Source organism: Sciurus carolinensis, chromosome 16 (assembly GCF_902686445.1).
Source record: "Sciurus carolinensis chromosome 16, mSciCar1.2, whole genome shotgun sequence".
NCBI lineage: Eukaryota > Metazoa > Chordata > Mammalia > Rodentia > Sciuridae > Sciurus > Sciurus carolinensis.
This window is the reverse complement of record NC_062228.1, coordinates 66,057,571-66,075,354: the sequence shown is the minus strand read 5'-3', so window position 1 is coordinate 66,075,354 and position 17,784 is coordinate 66,057,571. Positions and strand designations below refer to the sequence as shown.

Sequence of the window (17,784 nt, the reverse complement as noted above, 5' to 3'; positions counted from 1 at the left end):
TCCCAGGGGACAGACTGCCCCTAGCTCAGAGCTGCCATGAGTCAGGAGGGGTGCCGCTGGGCAGGCCTCCCAGGACCCGACTCCTGGTCTCCAGGAGGCCGTGGCTGGTCTTTCTGGAGAGGGTGGTGGCAGCAGCATGTTCACCACCCAGTCCTCGAGTGGCATAAGTGACTGGGAGCCACTGCAGGGCCCGAGGTCCTTGTGGCGGAGGGGCAGAGCCCAGGGGGCAGGGCACTGAGCTGGTGTCCGTGTCCTCTCAGACGACAGCAACAGCGACATGACCAGTGACGACGAAATGGGCCGAGGCAGAGGAGAAAGCCCGCCCCCTCGACCAGGCCGTTCGTCCAGCAGTGAGTAGCACCCCAGTCCTGGCCCCGAGGGCACGAGGCCCCCAAGGAGACGGCGTGCCGGCCCCGTGTCTGGCGCACTCGGGTCTGAGCGAAGGGAAGTCATGAGACCCCTGTGAGTTGGCATGGGTACCAGTGGGTGGAGGTACCCTGAGGTACTTAGAGCTGTTTGGAGTCCGCTTGAGCAGCCTCCTCGCCTCCCTGTGGCCCTTTCCTGGATCTGGATTCGACCCTGAGGAACTGGGAAAACATCTGGACTGGAGGGGCGCTGGCTCTGGCGAGCTGTGGGACTTGCTTTGAACAAGCCCTGGTTGGGCCAGGCCTCCAAGCCAGGGTCCAGGTGATGGGCAGGGACAGGCTGGGATCTGGGGCCCTGCGCAGGGCCGTCTCCTCCAGGGAGGGGCACAGGTGGGCCAGGGCACTTCCTGAGCTATCCAAACGTCTGGCTGCCCAGGTGACCGGGAGCAGGAATGGGACCGGAGGGGCCGGAGCCACGACGTATTGCCCCGAGACCGCTGGCTGTACACCAGGAGCCCCAGAAGCAGTAAGTCGCCTGGCGCCTGCACATGGTACCCATGCCACGGGGAAGGTGGCAGGGCTCGGGGTGCATGCGGCTCAGCGTGTGCTGTGTCCTGGTTCCACAGCTGAGTCCAAGGTTCTACTTCTAGGTTCCTCTGCGGTCTTGCCACATGTACCTATTTCCGTCTCTACTAACTCTACAGTTAGTAAAAAAACTCTACTGCTTTTTCTTAAGCTGGCATATGTTCTTTAAAAACTGAAAGTTTCTATGTAAAATACTGTTGCAAAAATTGAAAGCTAATAGGAAACATTTTAGAGAGCAGGTGTGATCATGAAAAACACACCAGAGCGTGTTAGCTGACGCGGCGCCGGCAAGAGAGGTGCTCCTTCCATGTGCCAGGCCGGAGACTAGCAGACATGCTAGCGAGCTGTTGGCATCCATATCACCAGAAGGGCACCCTGAAATTGTGACCAGGGAAAGGGTATCAAGATTGAAATCTGTCAGGAGTTCATGACACCTGGGTGAGGCTGTAAGATGGTAGCCCCACCTCAGGTGACCGACAAGGCCACCAGGTGAATTCTCTGCCCAGACCAGGCAGCTCGGGGCTGGACGCCAACTGCCTGAGGCGAGGAGCAGAGGCGGACACTGCTACGATGCTGGGCAGTGGAGAGCGTCCCCTGAGCAGGGGCAGGAAGGACGCTCGGGCACACGGGTGGACTGGGCGCCTACGGGCACATCTGAGCTCTGCCAGGCAGGCTGGGCCTTGCTCCTTCCTCATGACTTTTTCTTCCTAGGGCTGCCTCAGCGGGATCTGTCCCTTCCTGTGATGGCAAAAAGAGGTCTTGAGATTGAGAGAGATGACAGGGGCTCCGTGGATCATGAGTCCCGATCCCAGGTACGCTTACCTTGCCTTTTTCCAGAAGAGCGTCGTGATTTCACAGCAGAAGTGCCTTCTTGTCACAGATAGCGTGCTGATCTGCCCTCTAGAGCCCACGCAGAGCCAAGAGCCCCCAGTTACTCCCAGAGGCACCTGCGTCTCTCCCAGTGGGGGACAAGCGACGGGGGTCCCTCTTGCCCGTTTCTCTTCCACCAGTGTGGTCTGAGGAGCTCTTGCCTGCAGCATGTGTGTGCCACTTGATAGGCTGGCCACTTCGGTCACTCCCTGTGGCCAGGGAGCAGAGAGATTCTGAAGGAAGGCTGGGCCAGGAAGCTGTGTCCCTACAGAGCAGCACCAGTGTGAGCCAAGGCTCTGGAACTAATGAGAACTGGGTTTGAGGACAGGCGCTGCCCCCTGCTAGCCTGTGGTCTTGGGCTATTGACTCGGCTAAGCTGAGCCTGTTTTCTCATCTGTAAAGTGGATGTGGTGGCCGCCTCCCGGCAGTGTGGTGAGGAGTCAGATGATGCACACGTGCGTGAAGTGTGTCCTTCTCGGGCTGTGCTGACTGTGGTGGTGACTGGCTCCACAGAAGGGACGTGGTCTGAGCTGGCCCTAGGAAGGAGGATGGTGCTGTGACTCCACAGGCTGCAGCGAGGGAGGAGCAGTGGCCGAGCCTTCATCCCTCAGTTAGGCACCTGCCCCCACAGCAGGCTGCAGGCTAGGCCTGGGGAGAGAGCAGGGACAAGACTCGGCCCTGCCTGACAGGCCGCGACAGCCACACAGAGAAGTGCTGGTTGTCTTGAGTGTCACCGAGAACTTGAAACAGGGAGCTTGGTCTGGACTGTGGGGAGTGGTCAACCCAGCCCTGCACAGGGGAAGTCTCCCAGGGACCACCGCCCAGCTCTGCACAGGGGAAGTCTAACAGGGACCACCACCCAGCTCTGCACAGGGGAAGTCTAGCAGGGACCACCGCCCAGCTCTGCACAGGGGAAGTCTCCCAGGGACCACTGCCCAGCCAGCTCTGCACAGGGGAAGTCTAGCAGGGACCACCGCCCAGCTCTGCACAGGGGAAGTCTAGCAGGGACCACCACCCAGCTCTGCCAAGGGGAAGTCTAGCAGGGACCACCGCCCAGCCAGCTCTGCACAGGGGAAGTCTAGCAGGGACCACCGCCCAGCTCTGCACAGGGGAAGTCTAGCAGGGACCACCGCCCAGCCAGCTCTGCACAGGGGAAGTCTAGCAGGGACCACCGCCCAGCTCTGCACAGGGGAAGTCTCCCAGGGACCACTGCCCAGCCAGCTCTGCACAGGGGAAGTCTAGCAGGGACCACCGCCCAGCCAGCTCTGCACAGGGGAAGTCTAGCAGGGACCACCGCCCAGCCAGCTCTGCACAGGGGAAGTCTAGCAGGGACCACCGCCCAGCCAGCTCTGCACAGGGGAAGTCTAGCAGGGACCACCGCCCAGCCAGCTCTGCACAGGGGAAGTCTAGCAGGGACCACCACCCAGCTCTGCACAGGGGAAGTCTAGCAGGGACCACCGCCCAGCTCTGCACAGGGGAAGTCTCCCAGGGACCACTGCCCAGCTCTGCACAGGGGAAGTCTAGCAGGGACCACCGCCCAGCTCTGCACAGGGGAAGTCTAGCAGGGACCACCACCCAGCTCTGCACAGGGGAAGTCTAGCAGGGACCACTGCCCAGCCAGCTCTGCACAGGGGAAGTCTAGCAGGGACCACCGCCCAGCTCTGCACAGGGGAAGTCTAGCAGGGACCACCACCCAGCTCTGCACAGGGGAAGTCTAGCAGGGACCACTGCCCAGCCAGCTCTGCACAGGGGAAGTCTCCCAGGGACCACTGCCCAGCCAGCTCTGCACAGGGGAAGTCTAGCAGGGACCACCGCCCAGCCAGCTCTGCACAGGGGAAGTCTAGCAGGGACCACCGCCCAGCTCTGCACAGGGGAAGTCTAGCAGGGACCACTGCCCAGCCAGCTCTGCACAGGGGAAGTCTAGCAGGGACCACCGCCCAGCCAGCTCTGCACAGGGGAAGTCTAGCAGGGACCACCGCCCAGCCAGCTCTGCACAGGGGAAGTCTAGCAGGGACCACCACCCAGCCAGCTCTGCACAGGGGAAGTCTAGCAGGGACCACCGCCCAGCCAGTTCTGCACAGGGGAAGTCTAGCAGGGACCACCGCCCAGCTCTGCACAGGGGAAGTCTCCCAGGGACCACCGCCCAGCCAGCTCTGCACAGGGGAAGTCTAGCAGGGACCACCACCCAGCCCTGTACAGGGGAAGTCTAGCAGGGACCACCGCCCAGCTCTGCACAGGGGAAGTCTAGCAGGGACCACCACCCAGCCAGCTCTGCACAGGGGAAGTCTAGCAGGGACCACCACCCAGCTCTGCACAGGGGAAGTCTAGCAGGGACCACCGCCCAGCCAGCTCTGCACAGGGGAAGTCTAGCAGGGACCACCGCCCAGCTCTGCACAGGGGAAGTCTCCCAGGGACCACCGCCCAGCCAGCTCTGCACAGGGGAAGTCTAGCAGGGACCACCGCCCAGCTCTGCACAGGGGAAGTCTAGCAGGGACCACCACCCAGCCAGCTCTGCACAGGGGAAGTCTAGCAGGGACCACCGCCCAGCCAGCTCTGCACAGGGGAAGTCTAGCAGGGACCACCACCCAGCCAGCTCTGCACAGGGGAAGTCTAGCAGGGACCACCGCCCAGCCCTGCACAGGGGAATTCTCCCAGGGACCACTGCCCAGCTCTGCACAGGGGAAGTCTTGCAGGGACCACTGCCCTGAATGTGGTGGGAACTGCAGCAGCAGAAGGTGCAGATAGAATTTTGAGGGTGTGCAAAACAGAATTCTCTCATTACCTTTCAGTGCACGTGTAGCTCCTTTCACCGTTCCTGTCTGCAGCTCATGCTGTGGAATAGAATCATGCTGCATTAGCATTGTTCCCGGGGCCTCTCCTCCAGAGACACGTGATCGCAGCCTGTCCGCGTTGGGCACCATTGTCATCACAAACACAAAGTGCACAACTGCTTGAGGGGCCACCACTTGTACTGAGAACCTAATTTTAAGTCAGAGCATCCTTTTTCTTTCACAGAAGCAGTGCAGTTGAGAATTTAATATACATTCATTTTATTCAAATCAGGCAGATAGAAAAATATGAAAAGTAGTGTATCCTCACTGCTCTGGGCTTGTCTTCCCAGGCGTGGTGATCCTTGCCTCTCGCCTTCCTGTCTGCCAGACTCCAGTGTGTGCTCTGGTTTCCTGGGTCACCAAAACCACATCTGTGTGCCCACTTGCTCGCTCTGTCGCCACAATGAGTGGGTGCCCAGCGCCTTGCCAGCCTGAATGCAGTTAGAGCCGTGCGTCCGGCAGGAGGCCCAGCAAAGGCAGTCTCAGAGGCAGACTCTGCTCCTGCAGAGGTGGCTGTGCCTGTGCCACAAGGTCTCCTGGGCTTCCGTAGCCTGTTTATCGTCGCAGAAACTCTCAGCCCAGACTAGCGTCTGTCTGAGACGCCTGCTTCCCTGCCTCGCCCTGCCTCGTTCTTGTTATTGTCCTGCTTGCTTCCTAATAGACACTGGTTGTCGCTTAAGCGCGGCTCGCCCACAGAGCCCGATGCCTGTGCCTCGCTCTCCTTAGAAGATGCACCTTGCTCTGCAGACCTCCTCTTTTTTCGGCTACATTTTCCATGTTACTATAACATCCATGTCTCTTCCCAGCAATGGAACTATAGTAAATTTAATTATCAAAACATCTTTATTTTCCTTACATACTTTTTCTTTATTCAAACAACATATCACATTTCAGAAGTGCCTCACCCCCAATATTGCAAGACACATAGATGCCCTCCACCAAGTTTCACACTGAAGAACCTGAGGGTCAGGAAGTCCGTGTTTCCAAGGTTGCTAACGCATGAAGGTTGCAGTCCTCCCTTGACCCTGCAGTTCTCTCCAGCTCCAAAGCCTGTGGACTTCCCACACACATCTCCCTCCCTAAGTCTCTGCAGGCCTCAGTGCCATCCTCGTTCTGGTAACTAGCAAAGGTCCCTAGGATCCTGCAGAGAAGCTTCTCCCAGGCACTGAAGGGAATTTAAAATTTTAGGGTGATAGCTATTATCTGCCGTGCTTGTGATTGTGCTGGGTCATGTGGAAATCCTGCCCACTAGGACCTTCTGTGGTAGCCATGCCCTGCAGTGGAGGAACGGGGGGAGTCTAAATCACACGGTGTGACCAGATATCTGCGTGCATGCGTCTTCCTTCTGCTCCAGAGTGCACATGCGAGTCTGCTCTGTGGCCTACTGGAGCCTTCCTACCAGACCCCCTCTGCACATGCTGTGATCTCACCCACCACTTAGGGCCCCGTGAGGCCCTCTGCAAAACCTCTGCTCACTGAACTTCCCCCACTTAGCGTTTATTATCTGTACCCCTATTTACTGTTTATTGTTCTCTGATTGTTTCATGAGTCTTTTCTCTCCAACCAAATTATAAGCTGCATGAGGGCAAGGAATATGTGTCATGCGTCTTTGGGATCTGCCTCAGAGTGTAGCACCAAGGTAGGTATGATGTAGGCCCCTAGTAACGCTTGACTTGGATCACTCGGAACCCCATGCTGTGAGCACTTCCTATATAACTTCATACGTGTAGCTCCCATGTTGCCAGCATTGTTCTTTTTGGACATCCATGAGGACAGACCCCACTGAGAGGTCTGTGCTTGCTCTCCTAGGATGCGGAGTCATATCAGAATATCGTGAACCTCAACCAGGACAGGAAACCTCAGAACCCAATCCAGGACAACATGGAGAACTACAGGAAGCTGCTCTCCCTAGGTAGGAGCTGCTCTCACTCACCCCAGTCTAGCATCACACATCTGTCTCCTTGATGGTTTCAAGTTGCAGCAGGAGTTCACGTTCACGTAGTTGAACTTCAAGGCTAATAAGAACACTTTGAAAACTTTCAGGCAAGGGAGTACATGATGAGATTTTCAAACACACATTTAGAACGGGTCCCAAGTTTCTGTGTGGACTCCACTGGAAGACATCTTGCCCAAGTTGGTAGTAGATGGTTGTGTAGGTCTACAGGCTGTGGGGCCTCCAAGAGGCCCGAGGTCAGAGAGCAGGTGGGAAAGGACCATCAGGAAGGAGGAAGATGGCAAGGCAGAGAGAGAGACGGCGATGAGAAGGTGAGACTGAAGAGGCACACAAATCCACAGACACAGGAAGTCTTTTATGAATTTCTGGGTGTCATCGAGAGGAGAATGCATAATGGAAGAGGTTAGGGGATGGATGGTAGGAAAGATGAGTCGATTAATGAAAAATGGTCAAAGAATTAGAAATGAGCTGCTTTATTTAGTGGCTCAGAGGAAAATGAAAGTCACTTTATGGTGGTGAGTCTTGTTCCCAACTCAAATTTGAGCTGTCACACTCTTTTTGTGACCAGGGGTGCAACTTGCTGAAGATGACCGCCACTCCCACATGACCCAAGGCCACTCATCGAGGTCCAAGAGAAGTGTCTACCCAAGCACCAGTCGAGGTAAGGCCAGGCAGATCCTGCAGAGGAGACACCAGCCACGCGAGCCACGGAGACGACTCCTGCACTCACGGTCCCAGACGTCACAGGAGAGGGCGCTCCTCTGAGTCCTGTGGTCATCTCGTGCAAGTGTGTGGGCTTGGGAGTACTTATGCTTGGGTTTCTTTCCAGGTCTGAAATCTATGCCTGAAGCCAAGAAGTCGGCTCACCGGCGGGGAATCTGTGAGGACGAGTCTTGCCATGGAGTGATAATGGAGAAGTTCATCAAGGATGTGTCACGGGGCCCCACATCAGGAAGAGCACGGGAGTCCGCGGATCGGCCACAGAGGCTCCCCAGAGTGTCCGATGATAACTGGAAGGACGCTTCCTTCAACAGGAGGGAGTCGGTGATCCAGGAGAGGGGTGCTGAAGGGAGTGCCTTCAGGGGAGGCTTCAGGTTCAACTCAAGCCTTGTTTCCAGAAAGAGAGTTCTGGAAAGAAAAAGGCGCTATCGTCCTGACACAGTTCACGATCACAAAGGCTGTGCCAGGAAGAAGCCCTTCGACTGTGGCAGTGAGATGAGGAAGGCCATGAGCCTGAGCAGCCCCAGTGGCCTCAGTGCGCCCTCCTTCTCCGAGCCACAGCCAGTGGGCTTTGGGCCGATGGCCTACGTGTGCGACGAGTGTGGGAGGTCGTTCAGTGTCATCTCGGAGTTTGTCGAGCACCAGATCATGCACACCAGAGAGAACCTCTATGAGTATGGCGAGTCCTTCATTCACAGCGTGGCCGTCAGTGAGGTGCAGAAGAGTCAGGCTGGAGGGAAACGCTTCGAATGCAAGGAGTGTGGGGAGACCTTCAATAAGAGCGCCGCCCTGGCTGAGCATCGGAAGACCCACGCGCGGGAGTGCCGCGCAGACCGCAGGGAGCAGCAGGAGGCGGCCATGCCCAGCCCGACCTTCAGCGAGCTGCAGAAGATCTACGGCAAAGACAAGTTCTACGAGTGCAGGGTTTGTAGGGAGACCTTCCTTCACAGCTCTGCCCTGATCGAGCACCAGAAAATCCACAACAGAGGGAATTCTGGAGAAGACAAAGGTAACGAGCATGAGCCTGAGCGCGAGCGTGAGCATCGGGAGACCTTTATGCCCAGCGCAGCCCTGAGTGAGTTTCAGAAAATGTACAATAAAGAGAAAATCTACGAGTGTAAGGTATGTGGGGAGACCTTCCTTCATAGCTCATCCCTGAAGGAACATCAGAAAATCCACACCAGAGGAAACCCATTTGAAAACAAGAGCAAAGTGTGTGAGGAAACCTTTATTCCTGGTCAGTCCCTTAAAAGGCGTCAGAAGACTCACACCAAGGAGAGGCTCTTCAACTCTAACGATGGCAGGGATGCCTTTATGCAAAGCTCAGATCTCCATGAGCATCAGAAAATTCATTCTCGGAAGAGCTTCTTTGAAAGCAGGGCCTACGAGAAATGTGTCCTTCACAGCATGCCCTTCCCTGAGTCTCAGAGGAGTCACACTATAACAAGGCCTCCTGAAAACGAGGAGGGCGAGAAGATGTTCACCATCAGCACCAGCCCTGACGGAGACCAGAGGCTGGCCACCACTGCACCGTTACACAGGAGGCCTGTCACTCACAGCTTCACCCCTGCCGAAGCCCAGAGAAGCCACAGTGCTGTGGGGCGCAGCAGACCAAAAGCAGTTGCCGGGTCCACCCTTCAGAGCTCAGATGCTGCTCGGAGCTCCTGTGCAGTGAGCGAGTATGAGAGGTCTGTCATCCGCAGCCTGGCTGCTCCCAGAGCTCTGAAGCGCCCCAGTGGAAGTGGGCGAAGCGAAGGTGATGAGCAGGGAGAGTCCTCCTCATACGTCTCAGATCTTGACCACAAGCGGCGGAGGATTCTCGCCAGGGAGAACCCCTACGACGGGGGCAAGAATAGCAACTATAAGGATTCTGCTACACAAAGTGCACCCTACGCCGAGTCTCAGAGGTGGCTTGCCGGGGAGGGACCCAGTGAGTTTAAGCAGGATGGCAGATTCTCTATTCCCAGCTCAAAAGTTCGTGAACACCAGAAAGCTCGTGCTAAGAAGAAGTACATCGAGCACAGGGGCAATGAGACCTCTGTGATTCATTCCCTGCATTTTGGTGAACTGCAAACCGTTCGCCCCAGAGAGAAGCTCTACGAATGTCAGGAGTGTGGGGAGTCCTTCGCACGCAGCTCTGACCTCACTGAGCACCAGAAGATTCATAACAGAGAGAAGCCCTCTGGAAGCAGAACATATGCACGGTCTGTGATCCGCAGCTTGGCCCCCACAGACCCTCAGACAAGTTACGCCCAAGAGCGGTATGCTGAAGAGCAAGCACGCAGCAAACTTAGGGAGTTCGGGCAGAGCGCTACTGTCAGCAGCTGCTTCAGTGCACGTCAGAACATCCGTGCCCAAGAGAAGTCCTACGGCAAGGAGACCCGAGGTCCCGAGCCCCACAGCAAGGAACCCCGTGCTCAGGAGCCCCACAGTGAGGAGCCCCGTGCTCAGGAGCTCCACAGCGGGGAGCCCCGTGCTCAGGAGCCCCACAGCGGGGAGCCCCGTGCTCAGGAGCCCCACAGCAGGGAGCCCCGTGCTCAGGAGCCCCACAGCGGGGAGCCCCGTGCTCAGGAGCCCCACGCTCAGGAGCCCCGTGGCAAGGAGCCACGTGGCCAGGAGCCCCGTGGCCAGGAGCCCCATGGTGTGGAGACCCATGGTGAGGAGACCAGTGGTCAGACGGCTGAAGATGCCATCATTCAGGGCTCAGATCTGGAGGAAGGCCAGAAGGATGAGCCGGATGACACCATCTACGAATGTCAGGCCTGTGGGCTGGGATTTGCAGACCTCACGGACCTCACCAGCCATCAGGATGTGCACAGCGGGAAGAGTGCTGCTGACAGGAGCGAGAACACACGCCCTCAAGTCCATACCCATTCCATCGACGCGCTTCAGAAAGAGTTCACTGGTGAGCAGCTCTTTGAATGCCCAAAATGCGGGGAGTCTTTTATTCATAGCTCCTTCCTTTTCGAGCATCAGAGAATCCATGAACAAGACCAGTTGTACTCCATGAAGGGATGTGACGATGGTTTTATCTCCCTCTTGCCTGTGAAGCCACGGAGGAATCGTGCTGCAGAGAGGAACCCTGCCCTGGCTGGGTCGGCCATCCGATGCCTTCAGTGTGGACAGGGCTTCATCCACAGCTCTGCTCTTAACGAGCACATGAGGCATCACAGGGAGGACGAACTGCTGGAGCAGAGTGAGGCGGCCGAGGAAGTCCTCATTCACGGCTTCGCCCTCACCGAGTTCCAGGGAAGCGAGCCCGAGGAGAAGCTCTTTGAATGCACCATCTGCGGAGAGTGCTTCTTCACTGCCAAAGAACTGGGTGATCACCACACGAAGGTCCACAAAGATGAGCCCTACGAGTATGGGCCCTCCTACACCCACACCTCCTTTCTGTCCGAGCCCTTCAGAAAGCCAGTGCCGTTCTATGAGTGCAAAGACTGCGGGCAGGCCTTTATTCATGACACGGTCCTAACTAAGCACACAGTGTTTCACCCTGAGGAAGAGGAGGACGAGGAGGACGAGGAGGACGAGGAGGAGGAGGAGGAAGCTGCTGCTGCCCAGGAAGTTGAAGCCAACGTCCTTGTTCCACAAGAAGTCCTGCGGATTCAGGGGTCAAACATAGAAGCCGCTGAGCCAGAGGTAGAGGCTGCCGAGCCAGAAGTGGAGGCGGCTGAGCCAGAGGTAGAGGCTGTCGAGCCCAATGGAGAGGCAGAAGGGCCAGGAGGAGAGGCCGCCGAGCCCCACGGAGAGGCGGAGCAGCCAAGTGTCGATGCAGACGAGCCAGACGGAGCAGGGATCGAAGACCCGGAGGAGGGAGCTGAAGGGCCCGAGGTAGATGCCGATGGGCCCGAGGGCCTAGGGGTGGGAGACCCAGAAGAGGAAGGTGAGGACGAGGAGATTCAGGTGGCCGAGCCCTACGACAGCTGCCACGAGTGCACAGAAGCCTTCCCACACCGCGCAGCCTCCGGGGCGCCCCCAAAGGCCCAGGCTAGCATGGTCCTGCTGGAGCCCGCCGGGGCCCCTGGGGAGTGCTCAGGCTACATCCAGCACGCCAGCACCAGCACCAGCACAGGAAGCCCCGAGCCGGCCGGCGAGAAGCGCTTCAGATGTGACGTCTGTGGGCAGCTCTTCAGTGACCGCCTGTCCCTTGCCAGGCACCAGAACAGCCACACTGGCTGAGCATCTACAACTGGACCCTTACCCAACACAAGACTCTGATAGGTCAGTAGGAAACTTACCTTGCATGTACACACCTGGCTTACACCAGACAGCTCAGCTCACAGTGTGGACACTCCTTCAGTCTCAGTTCCTCCCCACTGAGCATCAGTGTCTGCACATCCCTTACCTTCTATCCCAGCAACCAGACTGAGCCAGCCTGACGGGCAGGCCCAGTCGCCTGTAAACCATGCTCCTGTTCCCTGCGGTGTACATAAAGAGCAGAGCATAGCAAAGTGGCGATCATGTGCATTTCAATTGAATGATATACAGTTGCAGTTTACTGTGCAGAGGTATCTCACCTGGCACTCTGATTTTTTTTTTTTTTTTTTTTTGGAGGAGGAAGAGAGCAACAAAATAGAATATATTTGTAAGTGTCTTCGGTCTGAGAAAGATACATTGTGCATTATCTGAACCCTGTCAGTATCTTTGCTACATTTCTTACTCCTAGTCTCGTGAAGGTGTAGACATGAAAATGTCTTTTGCTCTTTGCTGCTTGAAATCAGGAGTGATTTTAGCTTCTGTGTACAGCCATTTCGTCTGCACCAACACCTTGCAGCCTAATGCTATAAGAAGCCTTTACGATTCATGGATTGGCCCTTGTGACCACGTCAAAATGTTCCCCCTTGTATGTACCTTGGAGTGGTTCTCATACAAAAACATTACAATTTGGGTGGTTTTTTTTTTTTTTTTAACCAACATAACGTGTGTTCAATAGTGAATTTAAAATGTGATGCTTTTACCCATAAATCCTAAGTCTTTGCCTTTAAAGAATGGGTTGCAACCGTCACTAGATCACAGTCGTGCCTAATGAAGGTTGAGAACCACAAGACAGACTCATGCTGTAAATAAGGAAGCAGGCCAACAACCTCATCACTTCTCGATGCTTCCTGCCTTAAGTGACAAGTAGCAACGTGGCTGGAGTCACCTTTGTGGCCTGCGTGCTGCCACAAGTCAGCCTGCTCCCTGGGTGCCCAGGAGCTAGCATCCTTAGATCTCTCTATGGCTTGAACCTAATTCTCTTCGTTACCTGACTCTAACCCCGTGACTCTTTAACCCCATGACTCTTTAACCCCATGTCTAACTTGCAATTTAAAAAAATTAAAAAGTGTAAAAAAAAAAAAAAAAAAAAAAAAAAGCTTTCTTTACAGTTAACCCAAGCTTAACATGGACTCAGGTTCCCCAGCAGCCTTAATTTGTTTTGTTTCCATCTGTTTCTTCTCTTTGCGCCTTCCTAGGCATTTCTGAGCTATCCATTAGTGTCGCGTTGTCTGATCTTGGTTTTCCTCTTGATCACAAACTGACCTCAGCTTGAGGTTTCCCCAGGTCCTGTTCTGTGGACATCCAGTGCTCCTTTGCTTCTCCCCTTGCATAATGGCTATATTAAGAAATTTTCTGGCCTTGAGTTGGCTGGAAAAAAAAAAACTTAAAAACTTTAAAAAAATTAAAAAAAAAAAAGCGGATCTGTAGTTGGAGTAAGCAAAAGATAAGTGCAGATCATTTGAACAAGCAAAATTAGAATATCCACCGAGGGAAATGTACTTGAATCTTACTCTTCTAGATCCGCAGGTCTAGGGCTTGTGGGGAGTGTGTCCAAGCTGCAGGGAAGGCCAAAGTCTAGGAGGTTGGAGAGCTGAGAGCAAGAAACAGAAACAAGTAAGCCAAAGAAGGGAGTCCTGGCACACCCACAGACCCAGGAGGAGACGGAAGGGAACACCGAGCAGGGAGTGAGAACAGACGGGGTGGCATCCTGGTGGCAGAGTGTAGGCAGCTGCGCAGAAAGACCCATTACTGAGCAGACATCCAGGGAAACACCAGTGAGGCACCACCTCATCGGCACGGATGCCATCAGAGGGAATTGGGGGTTCAGTGCCACAGGCAGTGTTAATCACTATACCCTTTTCAGAAAGCAACTTGCCAAGAAGGGTATCCCTTCCAACCTTGTGTGTGTGGGAAATTAGGAAAACATAAATGCCAAACAGTAGAGTAATAATTAAGTGAACATATCTTTGGACTCTTATGCAGCTGTTTAAAAACGATAATCATAAAGAGTTATGTAGCAACATGGAAATATATTTACTGAAGATTAAGTGGAGAAAGCAGGACACAAAATTATATTTATACAATTATAACTTTAAAATGTATGCTTATAGTCAAAAGCTGTTGTGTTATTGTACGCTTATAGTTGAGCATCATTTTCTTAACTTTCTTGAATGTTCTTTATGGTAGTGTTGTTAAAGTTGATCACATTTCCATTGTGAACATAATTTGAGTACATCAAACACTTGGAAAAAACAAAAGAAGTGGAGGAAAAAATTCCATATCCCCACCATCCAAAGACAGATATACTCTAAAGTATCTTGTTTTTCCTGTTTCTGTACACAGGTTTATAATTATAACCATGTCAAAATGTGTGCTCAAGATAGCTGTTATTTCACCCTTTGGGAATTAGGGTTAAATCCTTTCATTTTAATTTTTTCCCATGCTCCTTATAAATGTCCTGATAACAATGTTTATTTTATGTGTCTACATTATAAGTGTAACATGTGCCCAGAGGAACAATTAGAACATACAGCAAAATTGGAAAATAAAAACAATTCACACACATCCCCAGCCCCCAGGACTCGCGCCAGCATCTTGATGTTTCCTCCACGTCGTTCCAGTGCACAGGCTTGTGTGTGTGATGGTGTTAAATGTGTGTGCATCAAATCTAAAAGTGAAAAGAATGTGGAACATAATTAAAATAGTGTTGTCATTGTGGAATTATGGCTACATATTTCGTCTAAAATTTCTTGAATACTCTTTGGTGTTTTGGTGACAAATTTAATGTATGTATTTTCCCATTAGAAATATTATACATACTCATAGAACACTCAGTAAAGGAGAAGGAAATTCACCTGTATTCCCACTAACTGCTCCTGGTAACACCTGGGTCTCTGCAGCAGGCTGTGATCAGAGGGCCTCAGGACACGTCCATGTGCATGTCGGATGGGATAACATAAGACAGCGAAGCTGCAGGCTTGGTGGGATTACAGTGAAGTGTGCCGCCTCATTTCTGTGCGTGGCCTTTATCAGTGTCTCAGTAGTCACCTTCATCACACACGTTTCCATTACACACGCAGTGCGTGTTCACTATAGTAAACCTCTTGACATTGTGGAAATGTAGAAGAGAAACTCGTCCATGTTTCCACCATCCAAAGACTGTGGTTAACATCTTGACATGTTTTCTTCATCTTGTTTCTTGTGCACAGGTTTTTGGTTTGTTAATATGGTTGTGATCGTTCTATCTGTAATAGTGTCAACAATAAAAATAAAGTTAAAAAGATAATTTCTCAGTTTCTTTTGTCCATGTTAAGGGTTTGGGGTTGCTAAATATGTGCTTTTTGTTAAAGTTATAAATTCAACCACTTTATGCCTCCTTAGGCTTGAAGATGTTTGGTTTGTAAAACTTATATTTTTGGGTATTGGCTGATTGAAGAATTACTTCCATGGAATTTTTTTTTTTTTTTTAAATACCAGGGATTAGGGATTGAACTTGGGGGCACTTGACCACTGAGACACATCAGTCACATTCCCAGCCTGGTTTTTTTGTTTATTTCAGACAGGGTCTTGCTAAGTTGCTCAGGGCTTTGCTAAGTTGCTCCATGGGATCTTTTTATACTCCTTGATTCCATGTTTTCTTTGACTGCATTTATGTTCCAGTAGTCTTTATAATTTGATAATAACCACAAATATTTCAGTTACTTGTAAGTGGAAATTTGAGATTCTCTTGTTCGTGGACCCTTAATGTAAATATGCCAATTCCGGGATTTAGAATCTGTGAGACATCTACTCCTAAGTCTTGTTCAAAGATGTTTATCCCCGGGGGAATCTTCCTTCAGTCCATGAACCACATTTTAACCCAGGCTCACCACCCATACAATTCAGCATGTTACCCCACACATAGTCTAGGAGGACATCTTTACACATGCTTGTTATCCCACAACGACTAGAGGTGTCCAGTATTTGCTAACTGGATCACTGTTGGTGACCCACTTGATGTCTACCAAGTCCCTGCTCCCATGATTCCACCCTCTTCTGACCCTTCTGCACATACTGTGGTTGGATTTTGCACTTAAGATGTGAAAGGGTACTTTTAATGTTATTCTAACTACTCTGGCATTTGAGTCCAGATTTTTTTTTTTCAAATTCTTAGAACTCAATTTTTATTCACACTAAAATGAAAGCCCATTGATTGTGATTGTCTCTTATTTGGTTCACAGCTTAGATGGTCATTCTGTGAGGAGGGGCTTCAGCACAGCCAAGGTGAGAGTGTAAACCCTTTCCTAAGGCTGTTCCTGAAGAGCCTATGGCAGAAGGCACAAGGGATGGCAATGGAGTGAGCGGCAGCTGGAATGGCCTAAGCAGCCCTCTGTCCACCACCACTACTCTTTGAAGGGGAGGTTACTGCCATGCCATCACTCATGCTTATTCCACGAGACTGGACTTCCCCTGGTGACTGGTGTTTGTGGGTTCCCAGAGTCCAGTCAGACTCAAAAGGACTGAGGACTAACTGCAGTCATATGGGTCAGGGCATAAGAACCCTGACCTGGAAAGAGAAAGCTACATGGCCACAGGGAATCTTGGTTCCAGATGCCTCATCACCAGATGCCTCCTAGAGTCTGGCGGATCCACCTGCCCTTCCGTTACTATAACACAATGTCTGGGACAATTAACTTACAAAGAGAAAAGATTTGATTTAGCTAATGGTTCTGGAGGCTCCAGTCCAAAATGAAGTAGCCCCATAACTTTGGGCCTTTGGGAAGGGTGGCATATTACAGCAAGAGTATGTGGCAGAGTTAGCTACTCATCACACAAGCCAGGAAGCAGAGTGAGATCAAGAGAGGCCAGGGTCCCCCATGACTAAGGACCTCCCACTAGGCCCCATTTCAAGGATCCACCACTGACTGACAGCACCACCCTGGGGACCAAGCCTGTAACACAATGTCCCTTTGGGGACATTGATCCAAATCATGACACATGGATAATCCATTTGTTGGCCAAAGCGACAAATTGAGAACTACTGGGTAGTGGATCCAAATAATACTAACGCTTGGACACAGGAACCCTGCAAGGTGGGGAGCAGGCAATCCGGCGACTGCCCTGGGCAGGCAGGATGGGGAAGGTGAGAGTGTAAACCCTTTCCTAAGGCTGTTCCTGAAGAGCCTATGGCAGAAGGCAGAAGAGATGGCAGTGGAGTGGGCGGCAGCTGGAATGGCCAGCTTCTCTCCTGCTGCCCTGCTGTCGTGCACACCTACGGGCTTGCTGCATTTCTCTCGCGCCACTTACACGCCACGGGTGGCGCTGACCGCCGTGCTGCCTGAGCAACCACGGACCCTCAACGGCAGGCGGGGTTTCCTGCTCACACGTTCAGGCTCAGCTCCTGATCCTGGGGGTGGCCAGGCGGCCCTGCTCACTTGGCCCCCTAAGGCCGACGGCGGGAGGATCCTAAACGCCCACGCACCCCGCCGAGGCCGGCGAGCTAGCCCTCCCGGAGGGAGGCAGTGCGGGCCACGACCCAAGGCTCGCCGCGACTCTTACCTCGGCGGTACCACCACCTCAGCAGGGGTGCGGGAGCAGAGGCCTCGCGGGGCCTCGGCGGCGCCGGGCAGCCGTGCCCGCGGGCGCCGTCTACGGTGGACGGCCAGGTGGACCCGGCACGCCCTTCGGGTGGGCAGGGGAGCGGGCAGCGGCTGGGACACAGCACCGCCCTGCGAGGGTGGACACACAGGTGCCCAGGAGCGCAGTGAGAACCGGCGTCGGTCCCACGGCCACCGCCCGCTCCGACAAGGGCTGCCACCAGGGCCTCCGGATTTACAAGTTCCACACAGGGCATCGGCCGCCGCAGACACGGGAGCCCAGACGCGCATGCGCCGCACTGGACTCCCTCTCCCGGCGGCCCCCACGCGCCGCCGCTCCTCCGCGCACAGGCGCACGGCCTTCTGGGATTTGTGGTCCTCCACGGGCGAGCGCACTGCCTTCTGGTACTTGTGGTCCTCCACGGGCGAGCGCACTGCCTCTGGCACAGCCGTCGGGCTCCGCGGTCGGGTTGGGGTGGCGGGGCCCGTCCGGGGGATGGGCCCGCGCGCCCGCTCGCTTCCCTTGAGCGGTGCGTGCGGTCGGACGGCGTGAGCACTGCGAGCGAGTCCCGCGTCCGAGCTAGCGCGTCTCGCTCGGCGACGGCCCGACGGGCCGGGGGGCA

At 54.0% G+C, this 17,784-nt stretch overlaps 1 protein-coding gene and 1 long non-coding RNA gene across 3 annotated transcripts in view; one reads left to right on the top strand and one right to left on the bottom strand.

The window, feature by feature from the left end:
* The window catches only part of Peg3 (paternally expressed 3), a 28,658-nt gene extending 15,643 nt beyond the window's left edge, over positions 1-13,015 (top strand). Inside the window, exons 4-9 of one of the 2 annotated variants that reach the window (XM_047528313.1) lie at positions 261-350; positions 802-891; positions 1,662-1,762; positions 6,461-6,563; positions 7,174-7,266; positions 7,435-13,015. In XM_047528313.1, the coding sequence (XP_047384269.1) occupies positions 261-350; positions 802-891; positions 1,662-1,762; positions 6,461-6,563; positions 7,174-7,266; positions 7,435-11,507 (4,550 nt within the window). In that variant the 3' untranslated portion in view covers positions 11,508-13,015. Of the gene's footprint in view, positions 1-260; positions 351-801; positions 892-1,661; positions 1,763-6,226; positions 6,291-6,460; positions 6,564-7,173; positions 7,267-7,434 lie in introns of those variants that run through there. The other variant, XM_047528314.1, reaches the window with a different exon arrangement.
* A 585-nt stretch (positions 13,016-13,600) lies between these two features.
* On the bottom strand, positions 13,601-17,421 carry LOC124966759 (uncharacterized). The gene is made up of 3 exons (XR_007105401.1): positions 17,124-17,421; positions 14,441-14,830; positions 13,601-14,253 (listed from the first exon to the last, which is right to left on the bottom strand). It is a non-coding gene; the product is annotated as an uncharacterized LOC124966759 (long non-coding RNA).
* Between the last annotated feature and the right edge of the window lie 363 nt (positions 17,422-17,784).